Here is a 15548-nt window from a genome sequence, read left to right on the forward strand (position 1 = left end):
GGTGGTTTGAGCCAGGGGCGGTTGGCGCCGTCGTGTGGGGACGGGTTTTTTTTGGTGGTGCTGGCCCAAGGGTGGGGGGAATCGAAATCTGTCACGAGAGCTCCCAGCTCCTTACTGCTGCAGCGATCTCATCTCCTTTTCCGGGTGTGAGGGTACAGGGAGAGCCCACTGCTGCCATGTTCCCCTGGCAAAACCAGAGATGCCCCTGCATCGGTTCAAACTTGCTGGTGCCTGAAATTCCCAGCCAGGAGGCCCGTCCCCAAATCTCCCCCCAGCTGTGTTCACTGGCAGCACACTGAGATGGGTGTGATTTGGGCACCGTACTCCCAGAAGCAGGTGGCTGGCACAGGGAAGAGGGAAAGGAACCTGGTTCAGCAGCAAAATTAAAACCCACTGGAGAAATGTAAAAATAAGAAAATAGAAAAAAATCTTTTATTTGATTGCGGCAAGCAGCCCGGAGCTGGGGCTGTGGTTCCAGCATCTGCTGAGTAGAAGTGAACGCTGTGCTGGGAGCTGGTGACCCCTGCACAGAGCGGGCAGCACTGGTTTAGTAGCACCCAGCGCCTGCCGGGCACTAGGGCAGGGTGAGATTAAGGCTTAGAGATGTGGCAGGCCCAAATTGTCAGAGCCCGGGACTTAGACGTCCCCCTTGCTCAGGAAGATATTCTCCTGCTTGCCTCCTGGGAGGGCAGGAGCAGGTCCCAATGACCCCGCCTGTGGCGCAGCATCCGCCCCAGCACATGCCCATGGCTGCGTGCAAGGACCTTGGAACACCGGGTGCAGCCGGGCTGAGCAGAGCTGAACTTGTCCCTGGAATCTGACTGAGCAGGGCTGGGGGGAGGTGGTGATGTGGGGGGGCCCTGTCTTACGAGGGCAGGGGAAGCAAGTGCCAAAAGTTAACCCCAAACTAGCAAAGCAAATCAAATTCACCGTGAAACCCAGGCCTGTCTCCCCGCCTTGCCCCACGGCTGGGGGGCTCCACGGCCTCACCTGGGGGCAGCCTCTCACCACTTTGCTTCCGGCTGATTTTGGTTCCTGTGCCGTGTCTGGTGTCTGAGTGCCTGGAACTTCTCATGAGACAGGGATGGGCACAGTGCATGGGCAACCCAGGCTGGCACCATGCTGGGACTCGGCGCTGCCAGGTACGTGCTCTGTAGGACAGACTGCTCCGGCACCGCCGCTCTGCTGCAGGATTTGCCTCCAGACTGAAATCTTTGTACCCTGTCCGCAACAGTCCACCCTTCCCTGCAGCAGCTCCTGGTACAAGGGGTTAAATGCGATTTACTCAGGGAAGAAGGCCAAGGCCTGCACCAGGGAGCACCTCCTTGAACAACGCTTAGGAACGGCACTGCGTCCCTTCAGTCCTTCCAAGGCCACGTTTACCTGGCAAGAATCCACCTGGCACATGTATCTACCCAGCTCTTTACAGCATCAAAGCACTCTGCAAAACGTCAGGTCGTTTAATCCTCTCAACTGCTCTCTGAGGAGGCACCTAGGAAGATCCCCATGTCACAGATGGGGAAACTGAGGCACAGTGCGGGGCGATGGGCTTGCCCGAGGCCCCAGAAGGGAGTCAGTGTCAGAGCTGGGATCAGAACGCAGACCTCCTGGCTCCCAGGCCACGGACAGCTCCCTCTCACCCCACAGCAGCTGGCCAGCGCTCCTGGATGGAAGCCCGCTCTCGCTCTGCGCGGTGGCTGCAGGTGGGAGCCTATTGTCGGCAGTGGAGTTGGACACACAGCTCCTCTCTCCTGAAACCCTACAAATCTGGGGGATTTCAGCACCCCCTGAAAGTCCTGAGCTGACGGCGTGGGCTCCTATACTGCCGTATCCCCCCGTCCCCCACTTCTGGTCCCATCAGGTGGGCGGAGAGAGCCCCAAGGCCACGCGCAGGTGATCTCGTGGCAGGATCTGCCCACATGGCCCCAGGGGCTTAAACTCCATGCTGCTGGTGGCGGTAGGTGAGCTTCCTGAGTTCGTCCCAGAAGAGCAGGCTGAGGATGGTGTGCGGCCCCAGGCGGAGGTAGGCAGGACCGATCCCTTTGTACAGAGCCAGGATGCCCTCTTTCCTGGAGATCTGCACAAAGCAGTCGAGGAACCCTCGGTAGTGCTTCCCCTGGGGACAGGAGAGACGGAGAGGTATCAAAAACCTGCCTCAGCACACGCAGGCCTCGGCTCACATTTAATATACATGGGTCTGGTCTACATGCTATGGTAACTCACTGATTGTAAGGCCAGCAAGGACCACAATGACCATCTAGTCAGGCCTCCTGTCTGAGACGGGCCAGAGAACCTCAGCCAGTAATTGCTACAGCAAGCTCATAACTTCTGGCTGAGCTACAGCCTCTCATTGGTGTGGGGAGGGATAGCTCAGTGGTTTGAGCACTGGCCTGCTAAACCCAGGGTTGTGAGTTCAATCCTTGAGGGGGCCACTCAGGGATCTGGGGCAAAATCAGTACTTGGTCCTGCTAGTGAAGGCAGGGGGTTGGACTTGATGACCTTTCAGGGTCCCTTCCAGCTCTATGAGATAGGTATATCACTATATACATACATATTTAGGAAGACATCCAGTCCTGAGTGACAGACTCTGAGTGCTGGAGACTCCCAAGGATTAATTCCTCCCTGTTAGTAACAAGCACCTTATTTCTAGTCTAGCTTCAGCTTCCAGCCACTGGATCTCATTGTCTTTTTCTGCTAGATTCAAAGAGCCACCTACTACCAGAACTCCCTTCCCCACGTAGTCACGCGGACTGCGATCCAGTCACCTCTTCACCTTCTCTCGTGAAATGAAACCGCCAGAGCTACTCTCTCACTAGTTTCCCAGACTTCAGAGCATTCCTGTGGCATCTTTCTGACCCTCGGCAATTTGTCAACATCCTTTTCGATGTGTGGACACCAGAACCAGCCAGAGGCTCCAGGGATGGTCGAATGGTGTATACAGAGGTAACCCTGCCTCCCTACGCCTGCTTTTCTCTGGCTTTAACATCCAAGCCAGGCCAGATTTTCAGAAGAGCCGCGCACGTTAGTGCTGAGCGCTACTGAAAACTCTCCCCCCCCCCCGGCACAAGAGCTCAATAAACAGAATAATTCACAATGCTCTGAGCCCCTTATCCAAGTGCTGCAGACAGTGGTTAATTAGTCCTCACACTAGTCTGTTTGGGGGAAGCCAACACTACTTAGCCCCATTTTACTGATGGAAAAACTGAGGCACAAGCAGTTCTATTTTGTAGTCCCCCCGCCTCCCCACTCCCAAATTACAGCTTGTGACGCTTGCAGCGCACGGCCCCTAGGTCTCAACGGGACAGTGACAAACACATACCAGTCTGGTTCCTCTGTGTGCCAGTATTGTTAAAATAGGTATTAGAGTTATAGAAATGTTTTTAGACTTTATGAAATGCTTGTAAGTAGTTGCCTGCATTCATCTCACAATATCGGTATCCCCGGTTAGAACATTTGCTGTGTGACTGTAAGTCATCAGGCAGGAGAGACGCATTAACGAATGTGAAATACTAGTTTCCAACAGGTGTTGGCTCCTACCCAACGAAAGAGGCCCATCAACGCCAGGCAAAGCACTGTGGAACATCAGAGGACAAAAGACTTGGTCGATTGCTCCCCTTCCCCCCCATGAGGCGGAGACTTGTAACTGAATTCCTTCCAGCAGCTGAATGTGCAACTTGAAGCAGAAGCGGGGAAGGGATAAAAAGCCCTAGCAAGGAAGAACTTGTGTCTTTCATGCTGCTTGGACTCTAAAGCGCAAGGAATTCTAACCATAAGCAAAAGATGCCCAGTGTTTGGCATGGGTTAGCCCTAAAGGACACATAGAGGCTGCTTATTACAGAAGCATCTCTTACCTTTTGAAACTTAAGACTGTAACTCATTTGTATGTGTCTGTTTACCAGCTTTAATCCTGTAAGTAACTCTCCTATTTCCTTTTCCTAGTTCGTAAATCCTCAGCTCGTTTACGACAGGATTGCCTACAAGCGTTGTCTTTGGTATGAGATCTAAGGTGCAACTGACCTGGAGTAAGTGGACTGGTCCTTTGGGCCTGGGAATAACCTGAATCTTGTGATTTTTGGTATAAGGGACCATCTATCACAAAGGCAGGCTTACCTGGGTGGCAAGATAGATCGGCGTACCCAAGGGGACTGTCTGTGACTCCACGATAAGGCTGTTATAGTGTCTGAGCAGTTGACGCTTGATAATTGTAGGTATAGGACTCACAACCAGTTTGGGGTTTGTGCCCTGGTTCTTAGCAGTCTGCCCTGAGGTTGGCACTCATGCTCTGGAGCCACCAGGGCAGCTTGACGCACCTTTTTCTCAAAACGGTGGGTTTTGGATTGAAACAGGTAAAGTATTGAAAATCACGGTTCAATAACAGAGCCATTAACGAGCCAGACTGGGTTGCCAGTTACCCCAAAGTGAGATTGACCAGCCTGCGCCGGAGTAACTGAGGGCAGAATCTGGGTCCTTTCTTTCCAAATGAAAACCTACGAGATGATGTACTTTTGTGGACAAGATGGGGCCAAATGCCACCAGGTCTCCTCCACCTCCAGTGGGAACCGTTCACCCTGTATCTGGACCTCGCGAGGGTTCTCACGTCCTTGTGAGCTCTCAGCTGGACTATTGCAACATACACTGACACACGCTCCTCAGCTAGGGCCGAACGTGGGTGCAGCCAGCTTCAGGGGCTTTCCCACCTCTTCTCCCGTCTGCACCGGCGTCTGGGTCGACTCTGATCTGTGGAGCCCTTCTATGGGTTGGGTCTCCCAGCAGCCAGACCCCACCTCAGCAAAGATCAGCTGAGCAGAGATGCTCAAATGAGCAGCCCTGCACTGGAAGCCCGGGGAGCTGTCAGTAGGGTGATCTCCAAGGAGGCCCCACCGTTCTGGGATTCACTGCCCTATTAGGCCAGCCGGGCTCAGGAGGGTGCATGGCTCAGCTGGTCACTCGCCGTGGGGCTGGCACATAGCGGCTAGGAGGTGGGTGGGGTTGGTTTAGTCCGGGGCTGGCGGCCTGTGCCTGGCCTTGGGCAGCATGGTGCGGATTTTGCTTTTAAATGCTGTGAAGTTGGGTGCGTTCAGCAGACTGGTGCACATGACGATGCTCCAGGTAGCACGGCCTCGTGGACTGAGCACAGGGAGGCGAGCCAGGAACCTCTGGGATCCAAGCCCAGCTCTTCTGCAGCCTGCCTGTACAGCCCTGCCATCAGTAAACGGGGATCTGGCCTCCCACCTGCGGGACATACTTACCATGCCCCGCTCATCCACGGGCTGGTTATAGAGTCTGGTGCTGACCACATCGAAGGGAGTCATCGCCACAGCCACAGCCACGCTGCTGATCATGCCTCCCGCCAAGGCCACCATCCAGCTGCCCTCCTTGAACCACTGCCAGACAGGGGACCAGTTAGACTCATCCCCTGCACCAGCTCCTGCCGCTGGGGTTGCAGCTGCCATGCGTTGCCATGAGAATGAGACCGTCACCATCGCCAGAGCAACGGAGATGAGACGCGCGTGCAGGGAGGAGGCCAGGTAAATGTGGGGGGAAGATGCAGCTGTCTAGGGATCTCCTCAAGGTGACCCACCATGCCCACTGAGGGTGGGGAAAGCCCCAGGCCCAAACCCAAATCCAGACACCCCTGAGCTCCTGGGCAAGGCCAGAAACATGAAGCTGGCTCCAAATTTCACAAATGCTCCCTTCTGTGTCACGGGTCGAACCAAACCCTTGAATCGGACGCCCCATGAGGTGTTCAAAAGCTGAGCCCAATCCGCCCCAAACTTGGCTGGTTCCCTCTCCCCCCATCTCTTTAATGGGCCGAACTGGAGCCCTGGATCCGAATCCTGAACCACAAGGATGACGAAATGCTGATCCGCGTGTGCCCGAGACACAGAGGTGCAATTAATTCCCACCCTGAGGGGGCAGCAGATGGGCCTGTTGAAGCAGCGACTGGCACCGACAGCATGAGGGGAGATGGCCCAGCCCTCTAGGTGTCTTCTTCAGGCAGCTGTTTATCTTTCTGTGGGCTGGGAGCAGCAAGCGTGCCCCAACCAGCTCCCCCGGCCCCGCTGTTATTTTTAGCTTTGAGGATCCAGGCAAAAAGCCAGGATAAAGCGCGTTTTAAGCAGCGCGTCAGTTCCGCTCGCCAGCCTGCACGTTCGCCCGCACCAGAGCCCTGTTGATCTCGTGGTGGGAAAGCACTGAGTCAGCGCCAGGAGGGATCGACCCGAGGACAGAAGCGCTGTTTTTCTGAGTTACATTAGGAGCAGAGCCGGCCTGTCAATGTGGGAGGCTCCTGAGTGGCCAGCGGGGAGGGAAGGGCAGGCTATGAGACCGCCTCACCCACCCACCCCCACTTCTGGGGAGTTGGAGTGGGGGTGGGGGTTAAATCTGGCAGCCCAGCAGCTGCTTGCTTTTCTGATCATGAAGGCCTGAGTCAGACCTGATTGGGGGAAATAGGCACCACTGTCTCTAAGGGAACAAAGACCGATGTGAAACTGACACCAGCTCCGGCTCCCACCAGTCCCTCCTGGAGCGTGCAGCAGGGGAGCTCGTGTGTGTCGTGGGCTATTTCTGTAGATCATGTGAATGAATCTGTTGCAAGGAAGATAGCTGCGGCGTTCCTATAACAGAGGGAGCCGGAACAGAGATTTCCCCTGCCGGCGGCTGCCTTTCCTTCCCTGATCCCCACGGTCTACAGAGTCTGGATGAATGAGTAAGAAGCTGCCTGGCTCAGCAGTTGGCGCTCTGCACTGCCCCACTGGAGCCCTGAGTTTGCTTCCAAGGAGTGGGGTCACTCCACGGGGGTGGCTGAATCCACGCACGAAGGACGGATTCCTCCTTGGGGATCTAAAGCAGGGGGAAATGAAGGCAAGGAGCCCTGGGTGGGGAGCCGCGGCATGAGCATCATCTCTGAAGAGATACTGCAAGTGACTGGACCAGCAACCTTGGGACACAGATGGCTCCAGAAACCAGGCTGGGCCTTCGTGGCTGCTTGTCTAAAATGACAGGCCTTAGAGGCCCACTGTGACGTTGCACTCCATAACGCTTTGTGGAAATATGCTTATGAATGTAAATATGACATAACTGGGCATTTGGGCAGCTTCTTTAGAAAGGAATGTGCAGGTTAAGTGCTCAATCAAGAAACACTTAATGGACAATGGATCTTAAAAGGCTCCAATCCACATAAGAAGTCTACCTAAGGACGTTCAAGGTAGCATGTGAACAATGGCTGCTACCTGTAAGTTCTGAGTCATGCATGGACATGTGACTTGCCCATGTGACTCCAAAACTCCATCTTGTAGCTGGATTCTACACAGGGGGAGGGAGGGGAACCACCCACAAGAGAAAGTCTATTTAAACCTCTGGGAGACCCCTCCATTTTGTCTTCAGCTGGCTCAAGAGATATTTGGGGGTGGAGAGGCTGATACCTGAAAGAAATTGGAACAAAGGACAGTAACCAGAGGGGTGTGAGTGATTGCTGGACCCAGATTAGAAGGAGGCTAGTCTGTAAAAGGAAGCTTATTGGAACTCCTCTGAGGGTGAGGTTTTATCTGTATTCAGTTTTCTTACTGTATTAGGTTTAGACTTGCGTGTTTTATTTTAATTTTGCTTGGTAATTCACTTTGTTCTGTCAGTTATTACTTGGAACCACTTAAATCCTACTTTTATATTTAATAAATCAAGGGAGGGGGCATCCGGTTTTCGATTGGAGCGCCTGGTCGAAAAGGGACCCTGGCAGCTCCGATGAGCACCCCTGACTGGGCCTCTTAAAGTCTGGTTGGCTGCAGCGGGGCTAAGGCAGGCTACGAGTCCGGCTCCACATGGCTCCTGGGAAGCAGCAGCATGTCCCTCCAGCTCCTAGGCGGAGGGACAGCCGGGGGAACCACAGCCAATGGGAGCTGTGGGGGCAGCACCGGCGGGCAGGGGCAGCACACAGAGCCCCCTGGCTGCCCCTCTGCCTAGGAGCTGGAGGGACATGCCACTGCTTCCCGGGAACCGTGTGGACTTCCTCTGTCCCCGGGAAATGCCAGGGCCCCCTGAGGTGAGCGATGTCTGGAGCCCATACCCCAAACCCCCTGCCACAGCCCTGAGCCCAATCCCGCACTCTGAACCCCTCATCGCCGGCCCCACCCCAGAGCCTGCACCCCCAGCCTGGAGCCCTCTCCCCCTCCTGCATCCCAACGCCCTGCCTGAGCCTGGAGCCCCCTCCCACACCTGGAACCCCTCATTTCTGGCTCCACCCCAGAGCCTGCACTCCCAGATGGAGCCTGTACTTCAACCCCCTGACCCAGCTCAGTGAAAATGAGCGAGCGACAGAGGGAGGGAGGATGGAGTGAGCGTGGGCGAGGCCTGAGAGAAGGGGTGGGGTGGGGGCGGGGCCTCAGAGAAGGGCGGGGCAAGGCAAAGGTGTTCGGTTTTCTGCAATTAGAAAGTTGGCAACACTACTCCAGAGCCAGACCCCATGGCCCTGCCCATCTCTCACCCCTTAGGGGCCAAGCAGCCCCTCCCACCACTGCTCACCTTGAGCTTCTCGACCCACTCTTTGGCTGATGCAAAGGTGGCCAACTGCACCGCAGAGCCCACCATGACGCGGGGCACAGCGCCGTTCACACCCCGCCACAGGCCCACGAGCCCCTGCTTCCTGTAGATGGTCTCAAAGGCGCTGGAGACGCCCTAGGCAGAGAATCAGACAGGTGAGGAGATATTAAAGTGGCAGAAAACTGGAGGATTTAGGGCTCTCTGGGAGGAAGGGGGGAATCTCTGGGTCGATCCAGTACCTCAGTGGGCAGGGCGTGCTGCATCCAGTCAGCGGCTCTGATGTAGCTCAGGGCCACCTGAGTGACCCTGTGCCAAGGACGCAGCCTGGCAGAGGATGTGCCTGTAAATTAGTATCTGAGATAAGCAGGGCTGCACTAGACCCAAAAGCTGGCAGGATTCCACTTACATAATCCCTTTACAGGCAACTTCGCGGCTACGCCCCGCAGCCTGGGACAGACATGTACAGTGTGTCCTGGCCACCCCGTACCTACAGCCCACGAGGAGGCCTTTGCTTCCACCGCCCCTAGGAGTGGAGCCAATAAAAGTGCCGAGGACTTTGGAACCTGCTCCGTGCGGCTGCCGCGCAGAGAAACACAAACAGCCTGGTGGAGCCAGAGTCCCCAGCAGCAAATGGCCCATGACAACAATCCGCCCCCCCAGGCCCGTTCCTCCCATTCAGCAACTTTCTTGTTGAAAAACACTCCGTGTCGTCATCTGCAGGAGCGTTAATGGGAGTGAGTCACCGTGTACAGAGCAAGGCAGCAGCGGGAGCCTCGACAAAGGGGCCCCCGGAGGGAACAGGACCAGTGCGCTCCAGGGGAACAGGCATGAAAACCCAGTGGTTCCCTGTTCCACTCAGGTGCAAGGGTCCTTCACGCCACAGGCCAAACAGAGCAGCCAGCACACGCAGACAGCATTCACCACGTGTGTCATGGACACATGCACACACATCCACCATTCATGTCACATCCACGTATCCACCTGCCACACATCACACTCAGGCACACACATCCACTGCCCTCGCCGTTCTCATGGGCACCCAGGCATTTCCACTAGATTTGCACACATGGACCCAGCATGCACTGCATGGCACACTTACACATCCATGCAGGCCCACTTGGATTTACTACGCAAAAAACCACACGCGCACACACTCATCTCACATGCGCACACACACTCACACGACCCCCATAGTGCTATACATTCAGACCCCCTTTGCAGATCGTCCTACTGTGGAGAACATAGGAATTCTCTATCAATTTTTATGACTCTAATATAGATGCACATAATCTCTGTGGGTTTGGACGCTGAGGTGTTGCTGGCTAAAAGGCACCCACCTCCATGGGCCCCACCCAGACTCATCACAAAGAGCTCAAGTCCAGGAGGTCCTTTCCCAAACCCTCCCACCGACGCCCTCTGGGTAGGCGCTGCTGCCAACGATCCAAGTGTCACCACTGCTGTGACCCACATTGGGAGCCAGCATCCTCCCCCCCGACCCTCCTTGGGCTGCCCGTGCTCCCCTCACAAGGGTATAACTTGACTAACAGAACCCATGGACAATGGCTGAAGATAGAATCAATCCCCTGGTGCTCAGTGGGACAACACCGAGAAGCTACTGTGCAAAGAGCAGAAAGTCTGGAGAAATGCAGAAACTAGTCTGGCCAGGTTCAGGTGCCCAGCACAAAACCACAGGGGATCACCAGGTGGGACTGGGGATCATCAGGTGGGACTGGGTTGTGGAAAGGATAAAAAGTCAACCTGTGATTTCAGGGGGCAGAGATACTGATGCGGTGACAGACTATCCAAGATGCAGCCATTACAAGATGCAACTTGTCTCCCCACAGCCGGGTGCCTTACGTGGACCCTACTGGCAAGGAGAGGCTCAGGTTAGGTGACAGAACGCGTTTAGACTTTTCTTATTTTAACCCTGTTTCTCTCTGCTCGTTAAATTTCTGTGAACCAATAAACCAAACTTGGCTTTGATCAAGCTGCCCAGAGGCACCACAAGTTCACACTGGTCACAAGCTCCGGAGAGAATTCTATACCCCGACTCAGAGCCAGAGGGGTCAGAGGCGGTAATATGATGTGTAAAGAGGGGGGGGGCGTAGCCAGGTGACCCCTGAGATTCCATTTAAAAGAGGGGCCTAAAGAGAGACAGACAGAGCGAGATCCAGCTGCAGCTCACCCTGGAACCCCAACACGGATACATACACAACGCACACTCGACACCCAGCACAGCCACGCAGTCCCCGCAGCGTCCTGTGCACACAACACTCCTCATCCCACCACCAGCGTTAACTGCTCCAGGTCACACGCACAAACCAGGGAGGACTGGGCAGATCCCAGAACCCTCTGCTCACCTGGTGGTTGTGCTGATGCCCCACAGCCATGGCTGCCACAGTCTGGGCTTGCAGATGCGTTTTGACCTGTCACGAGGAAAGGGAATTGGCCAGGTTAGAAAGGAGCAAGTTGCCAGGCTGCACCCAGCCCCTCATAGCAAGTTAGACACCCGTGTGGTGGGGCCGGCTCACTGAACCACTCCAGCTCCTCCTCGTCTCTTCCTGTGCAAGGGAGTGAAGATCCAGGCCCCGACTTGCAACCTGTCCTAGTGATGGGGGAAACAACAGGGCACCCACCTCCATGGGCCCCACCCAGACTCATCACAAAGAGCTCAAGTCCAGGAGGTCCTTTCCCAAACCCTCCCACCAACGCCCTCTGGGTAGGCACTGCTGCCAATGATCCAAGTGCCACCACTGCTGTGACCCACATTGGGAGCCAGCATCCTCCCCCCCGACCCTCCTTGGACTGCCCATGCTCCCCTCACAAGGGTATAACTTGACTAACAGGAAGTTTCTTCTCTAATTTACCCCCCACGGGTCCACTACGGGGTTTATTGCATCGTCGTCTGAAGCAGCTGGTGCTGGGATGTGACACTAGAGTAACTGGACCCCGGGTCTGATCCATGTCACAATTCCTCTGCTCCTACGCTGAGCAGGGTCAGACCTTCGCACGGGAGTCCTCTGAGGAGGAGCAGGGGAGCTGCTGGAAGTGGGGTTGGGGGTCCAGTAGGCGGCGCTGTTCCCTCAGAGTCTTTAAGTCCCAACATGGTGCTTGTCGAGTACTGAGCACCCAGCAGCATCAATGGGAGGTGCTGGGGGATCAGCGCTTTTAAAAATCAGGTCACTTAATTTGGTACCTAAACATGGCTTTGGGAGCCTAACTTTAGGCATCGACCTGTTAGCTTAGAGGCATGAGCCCCAGTGTTGTGGCCAAATTCTGCTTTGGTTAAGTACATTTCGCCTCCCTGAATACCCCTGCGCTTTCATTCACTTCCTCTCCTCAGCAGCTGTATCACGTTGCTGTGCGCTGTTAAACAGCTACCACATCCCACCCCAGAGATGGCTGCATTTACAGTAGTGGGTGAAGTGATTCCAGGTTGACAGGCTGCACCCAGCCCCTCATAGCAAGTTAGACACCCCTGTGGTGGGGCTGGGTGCAGCCTGGCAACCTGGAATCGCTTCAGGATGAAAAGCACTAGAGAAATCCTTATGCCCATTCAGCTGACCCCCTTCTTGACATGCTAGAAACCAATCAAGAGCTTGTGATCTAGTGATGTTAAAGTGGCTTTTGGATCAGTTGACTGGTGACCAACTGGCACTGCCGATGGGTCACGTGGGTTTATTACCAGGGAAGGAATTTACTTCCCCAGACTCACCCGAGTCCCTCTGCTAAGCCAAGGAGTGGGGCTCCGTCCACCCCCGGCTTTGATTTTCTTTTGGCAGAAGCAGATGGCATTTGATTTCCTCACAATTACTGTGAGCTCAGCAGATGTGATTCCGAAATCAGAGCTGAGGAGGGGGAAAAGTATAACCCCACCATCCGCACTCACCCTTCACTCACCTGCCTGGGTTTGCATCTAATGAGACTGATTTGCGGGCTGCAAAGCATCCTATAGGGCTAGGGGGAAAGGGTCCCGCGGGAGCTCAGGCACCTGGGAAAAATGAACAATTTGCCTCTTTGTAAGCCTGCCTGTCCCCCCAGCACTCACCCCAGCAGAGAGAAGCGGGGGGAGTTGCATGAGTCTCCGCCTGGCTCCCTTTCAGACTTTGAGCCCTGTTTTCTTCCCTTGCAGCTGTCAAGCCCCAGTCTCTCCTCCTCTCCAGAGCTCAACTAACATCCTCTTTAGAGGGCTGGATAAAGGTCATCACCACCTCAGCTCGGGCTTCACGGGAGCGACTGTGGTAGCCCCAGGGCAGACACCCCAACGCAGCATCTCAGCTGAGCTCAGATGCTGTTCCCAAGCCACCATCCAGACTGAGCAGCTGTGTGCCCATGGGCCGGTCTCCCCTCCACCCCCATCCAGAACGGTGACCCCAGGCTGAACGGTTTCTTGTATCTGTTTTCCCCACACACCCCAACTCTGCCAATGTCCCCAGGCCTGACCCACAGAACCCTGGCTGCTCCAGTCCTGAGCTGTCCACTCCAGCTACGCCAAGCCCCTCAGTCCTGAGCACAGCCCCTCTGCCTTTGTCTTGGGTTCTCCCCTACAGTTCTACTAGTGCCCCTCAATCCTGACCCGCAGTCTCCCTAGTCTGCCCCCACTCCGACAGAGGCCCCTCTGCTGTGCTTCAGCCTAGCTCACGCCCAGGTCTGCCCGGCAGAGAGCATACCAGATTTGGTGGTGCACGGAAAGGGACTTGCCAAGGCCAAGACCAACCCCACCCTCACGACCTTATTAAGATTGAACCCAGGTGTCCGGGGCACTGCAAGTCTCCTCCAGAACTCATTGCCCCATGGAACGCACCCCACCCAAACTGTTCTGTAAACACTCCAGCAGCGCAGAGATGGGCTGACAGGGACGGGCAGGTGGGGGCGATGGCTGCGGGCCAGAAGAGTCAGCCAGCTGCTCTCCCAGCTCAAGTCCCCTGCAGGGCCCCTGTGAGCCATCCCTCTGGCACTGCTGCGGGGGGCGCTCTGGGAATTCTTCATACAGGCCAGGCTGGGAAGGGGGCCATAAACCAGGTGCTTCACAGGGACTCCAGATGCAAACCCAGGTCTTAATGACCCAGACATGTCACTGGAGGCCACCCACTGAGTGACACTGACACACGATGCAGCATAAACACGATGCACGTTCATAACAACTTTTACAGGTGGCAGGAGCCTTCGTCTCCCCCCACCCCTTTCCGTTGACCCACTTTCTCTCATTAGAGACCCTGGTGCTATCCGGATGGGAGCTGCCACTTCTATCAAAGGGAAATCATAAGCTGGGGGTGGGAACCCCACGCGCCTCTCAGGAAGCATATGAGCTTTTCCAGCAGCAGAGACAAGGATACAGTTAAAACCTTTTTGCAGGAGAACGGGGCCAGCTAGCTCCTGTGATAGTCTAGCCCTCCCTTGTGTATCTATGGGGCGCGGTGGTGTTACTTTCTCAAAGAACAGTGCGCTGAGGTGCTGGGTCAGTCTCAAATGTTAACCTCCCCTCCCCCTTTTGTTTCTGGTCGGTTCTGTGGTCTCAGAGGGGTTTGGTTTGTTTCCAGGCCCGTTGGCGAGGTTCCCGCCCCTCACCAATGTTGACGGCTGGCTCGGAGGTTACCACCAGCTCACCTATCGCTACTGCTGCCCCTGCACAGCTCTGGGGGCTTTGGCATGGCGGGGTTTGTGCGAGCATTTGCATCAGTTTCACCCATGTGGGTTGCACTTGGGGTTCAAACAAGCCCCGAATCCCCGTGCAAAATGCAACTGGGGCCGATACGTTCTAGACTGAGAGTCGTTATTATGGGGGTGAGTCTCCACCCAGAGCCACGGGTGACAGAGCTACCCGCTTGCGGGCTGAATGGCCACGCGTGACCGAGCTCCCTGAAGGGATGTGGCCCAATATCTAGTTTGCTCCCCCAGGAGGGGTCTCCTGGGATAACGGATTGCTACTAGCCTGGTACCGTGTGACCACAGCATCCCAGCCACCCCCAGCAACGCAGCCCCCCCCTCCGCCCTTCTGGAGAATCACACCACTTTTCCGCTTGGAGGGGGCAAATCCATGGAGCCGCCACTGCAGTGCCCCCGAGCCTTGTCCCCTCCTCGCCCCAACCAGCCCCCTGCCTTCCCCCTAACTCACAGCGACAGAATTCCTCCAGCTAGGGTGACCAGACAGCAAGTGTGAAAAATCGGGACGGGGGTGGGGGGTAATAGGAGCCTAGATAAGAAAAAGATCCAAAAATCGGGACTGTCCCTATAAAATCGGGACATCTGGTCACCCTACCCCAGCACACCCAGCAGCGGGGGAGGTTTCCCCAGCGGGCCAGGTCTCCAGACCCTCCCGCAGGCGTATCACTGCCCCCAGCACTGACCGGCAGCCCCCTCTGGAGCCGGCCGCGGCAGCGGGTTTGTTTCCACCGCCCCGCCGCTGTTCGGGAGGGGAAGCGGAGCCGGAGACGAACCCTGCCTCCGGGCGGGTGGAGGGAGGGAGACCAGCCAGCGGGGCAGGGCGGGGGCTGCGGCGGGGACTCACCAGATAAGCCGGGCTGCCCACAAACGCCCCCAGCGCCCCCGCGACGGCCCCGGCCGCGACGGTGCCGCCGGGCTGCTGCGTGAGCCCGCGGTCCTCGGCGTGGGAGTAGCAGTAGAAGCGGACCCCGTTCATCAGCCCCTGGTAGAGCAGCCCGGCCGCCAGCCCCTTCTGCAGCCCGCGCAGCCCGTCGGCCCGGCTCACCGCCGCCAGGGCCGGCAGCACCCCGCGGTAGAGCCGGCGGTAGGTGCCCCGCGGGCGCAGCTCCCCCTGCAGCTGCAGCCGCGTCTTCACCACCTCCAGCGGGTTGGTGAAGACGCAGGCCAGGCAGCAGCTCGTGGCGCCCAGCACCAGGTCCACGGGCGGCGAGACCGAGACGGCGGGCGGCGGGCGGGCGCGCTCCATGGCCGAGCCCCGGGGCCCCCCGACGAGCCCGGCCCCGGGGGCGCAGGGCGAGCGGCTCGCTCCGGGCACTGCCCCGTCCCGCCGCGGGCTGCGGCCCGGCCCC

The 15548-nt window shown here is 56.7% G+C and overlaps 1 protein-coding gene across 1 annotated transcript; it reads right to left on the minus strand.

Moving 5' to 3' along the window:
- Positions 1–404: 404 nt before the first annotated feature.
- On the minus strand, positions 405–15514 carry SLC25A34 (solute carrier family 25 member 34). Its single transcript, XM_026659984.2, has 5 exons — positions 15044–15514; positions 10896–10961; positions 8518–8670; positions 5250–5384; positions 405–2116 (listed from the first exon to the last, which is right to left on the minus strand). The coding sequence occupies exons 1-5, from the start codon at positions 15443–15445 to the stop codon at positions 1934–1936; spliced, it is 939 nt and encodes a 312-aa protein (XP_026515769.1). The 5' UTR covers positions 15446–15514; the 3' UTR covers positions 405–1933.
- Positions 15515–15548: the final 34 nt, after the last annotated feature.

This window comes from Terrapene carolina, unplaced genomic scaffold (genome assembly GCF_002925995.2).
Source record: "Terrapene carolina triunguis isolate 2854851 unplaced genomic scaffold, T_m_triunguis-2.0 Scaffold714, whole genome shotgun sequence".
Classification (NCBI taxonomy): Eukaryota; Metazoa; Chordata; order Testudines; family Emydidae; genus Terrapene; species Terrapene triunguis.

Coding starts and splice junctions, on each gene's coding strand:
- SLC25A34 (XM_026659984.2), bottom strand. CDS start 15,445: ATGGAGCGCGCCCGCCCGCCGCCCGCCGTCTCGGTCTCGCCGCCCGTG. Junction 8,671..10,895: donor GGCATCAGCACAACCACCAG/GTGAGCAGAGGG, acceptor TTCTCTGCCTAG/GGCGTCTCCAGCGCCTTTGA. Junction 2,117..5,249: donor CCGTGGATGAGCGGGGCATG/GTAAGTATGTCC, acceptor TCCTGTCCCCAG/GGGAAGCACTACCGAGGGTT.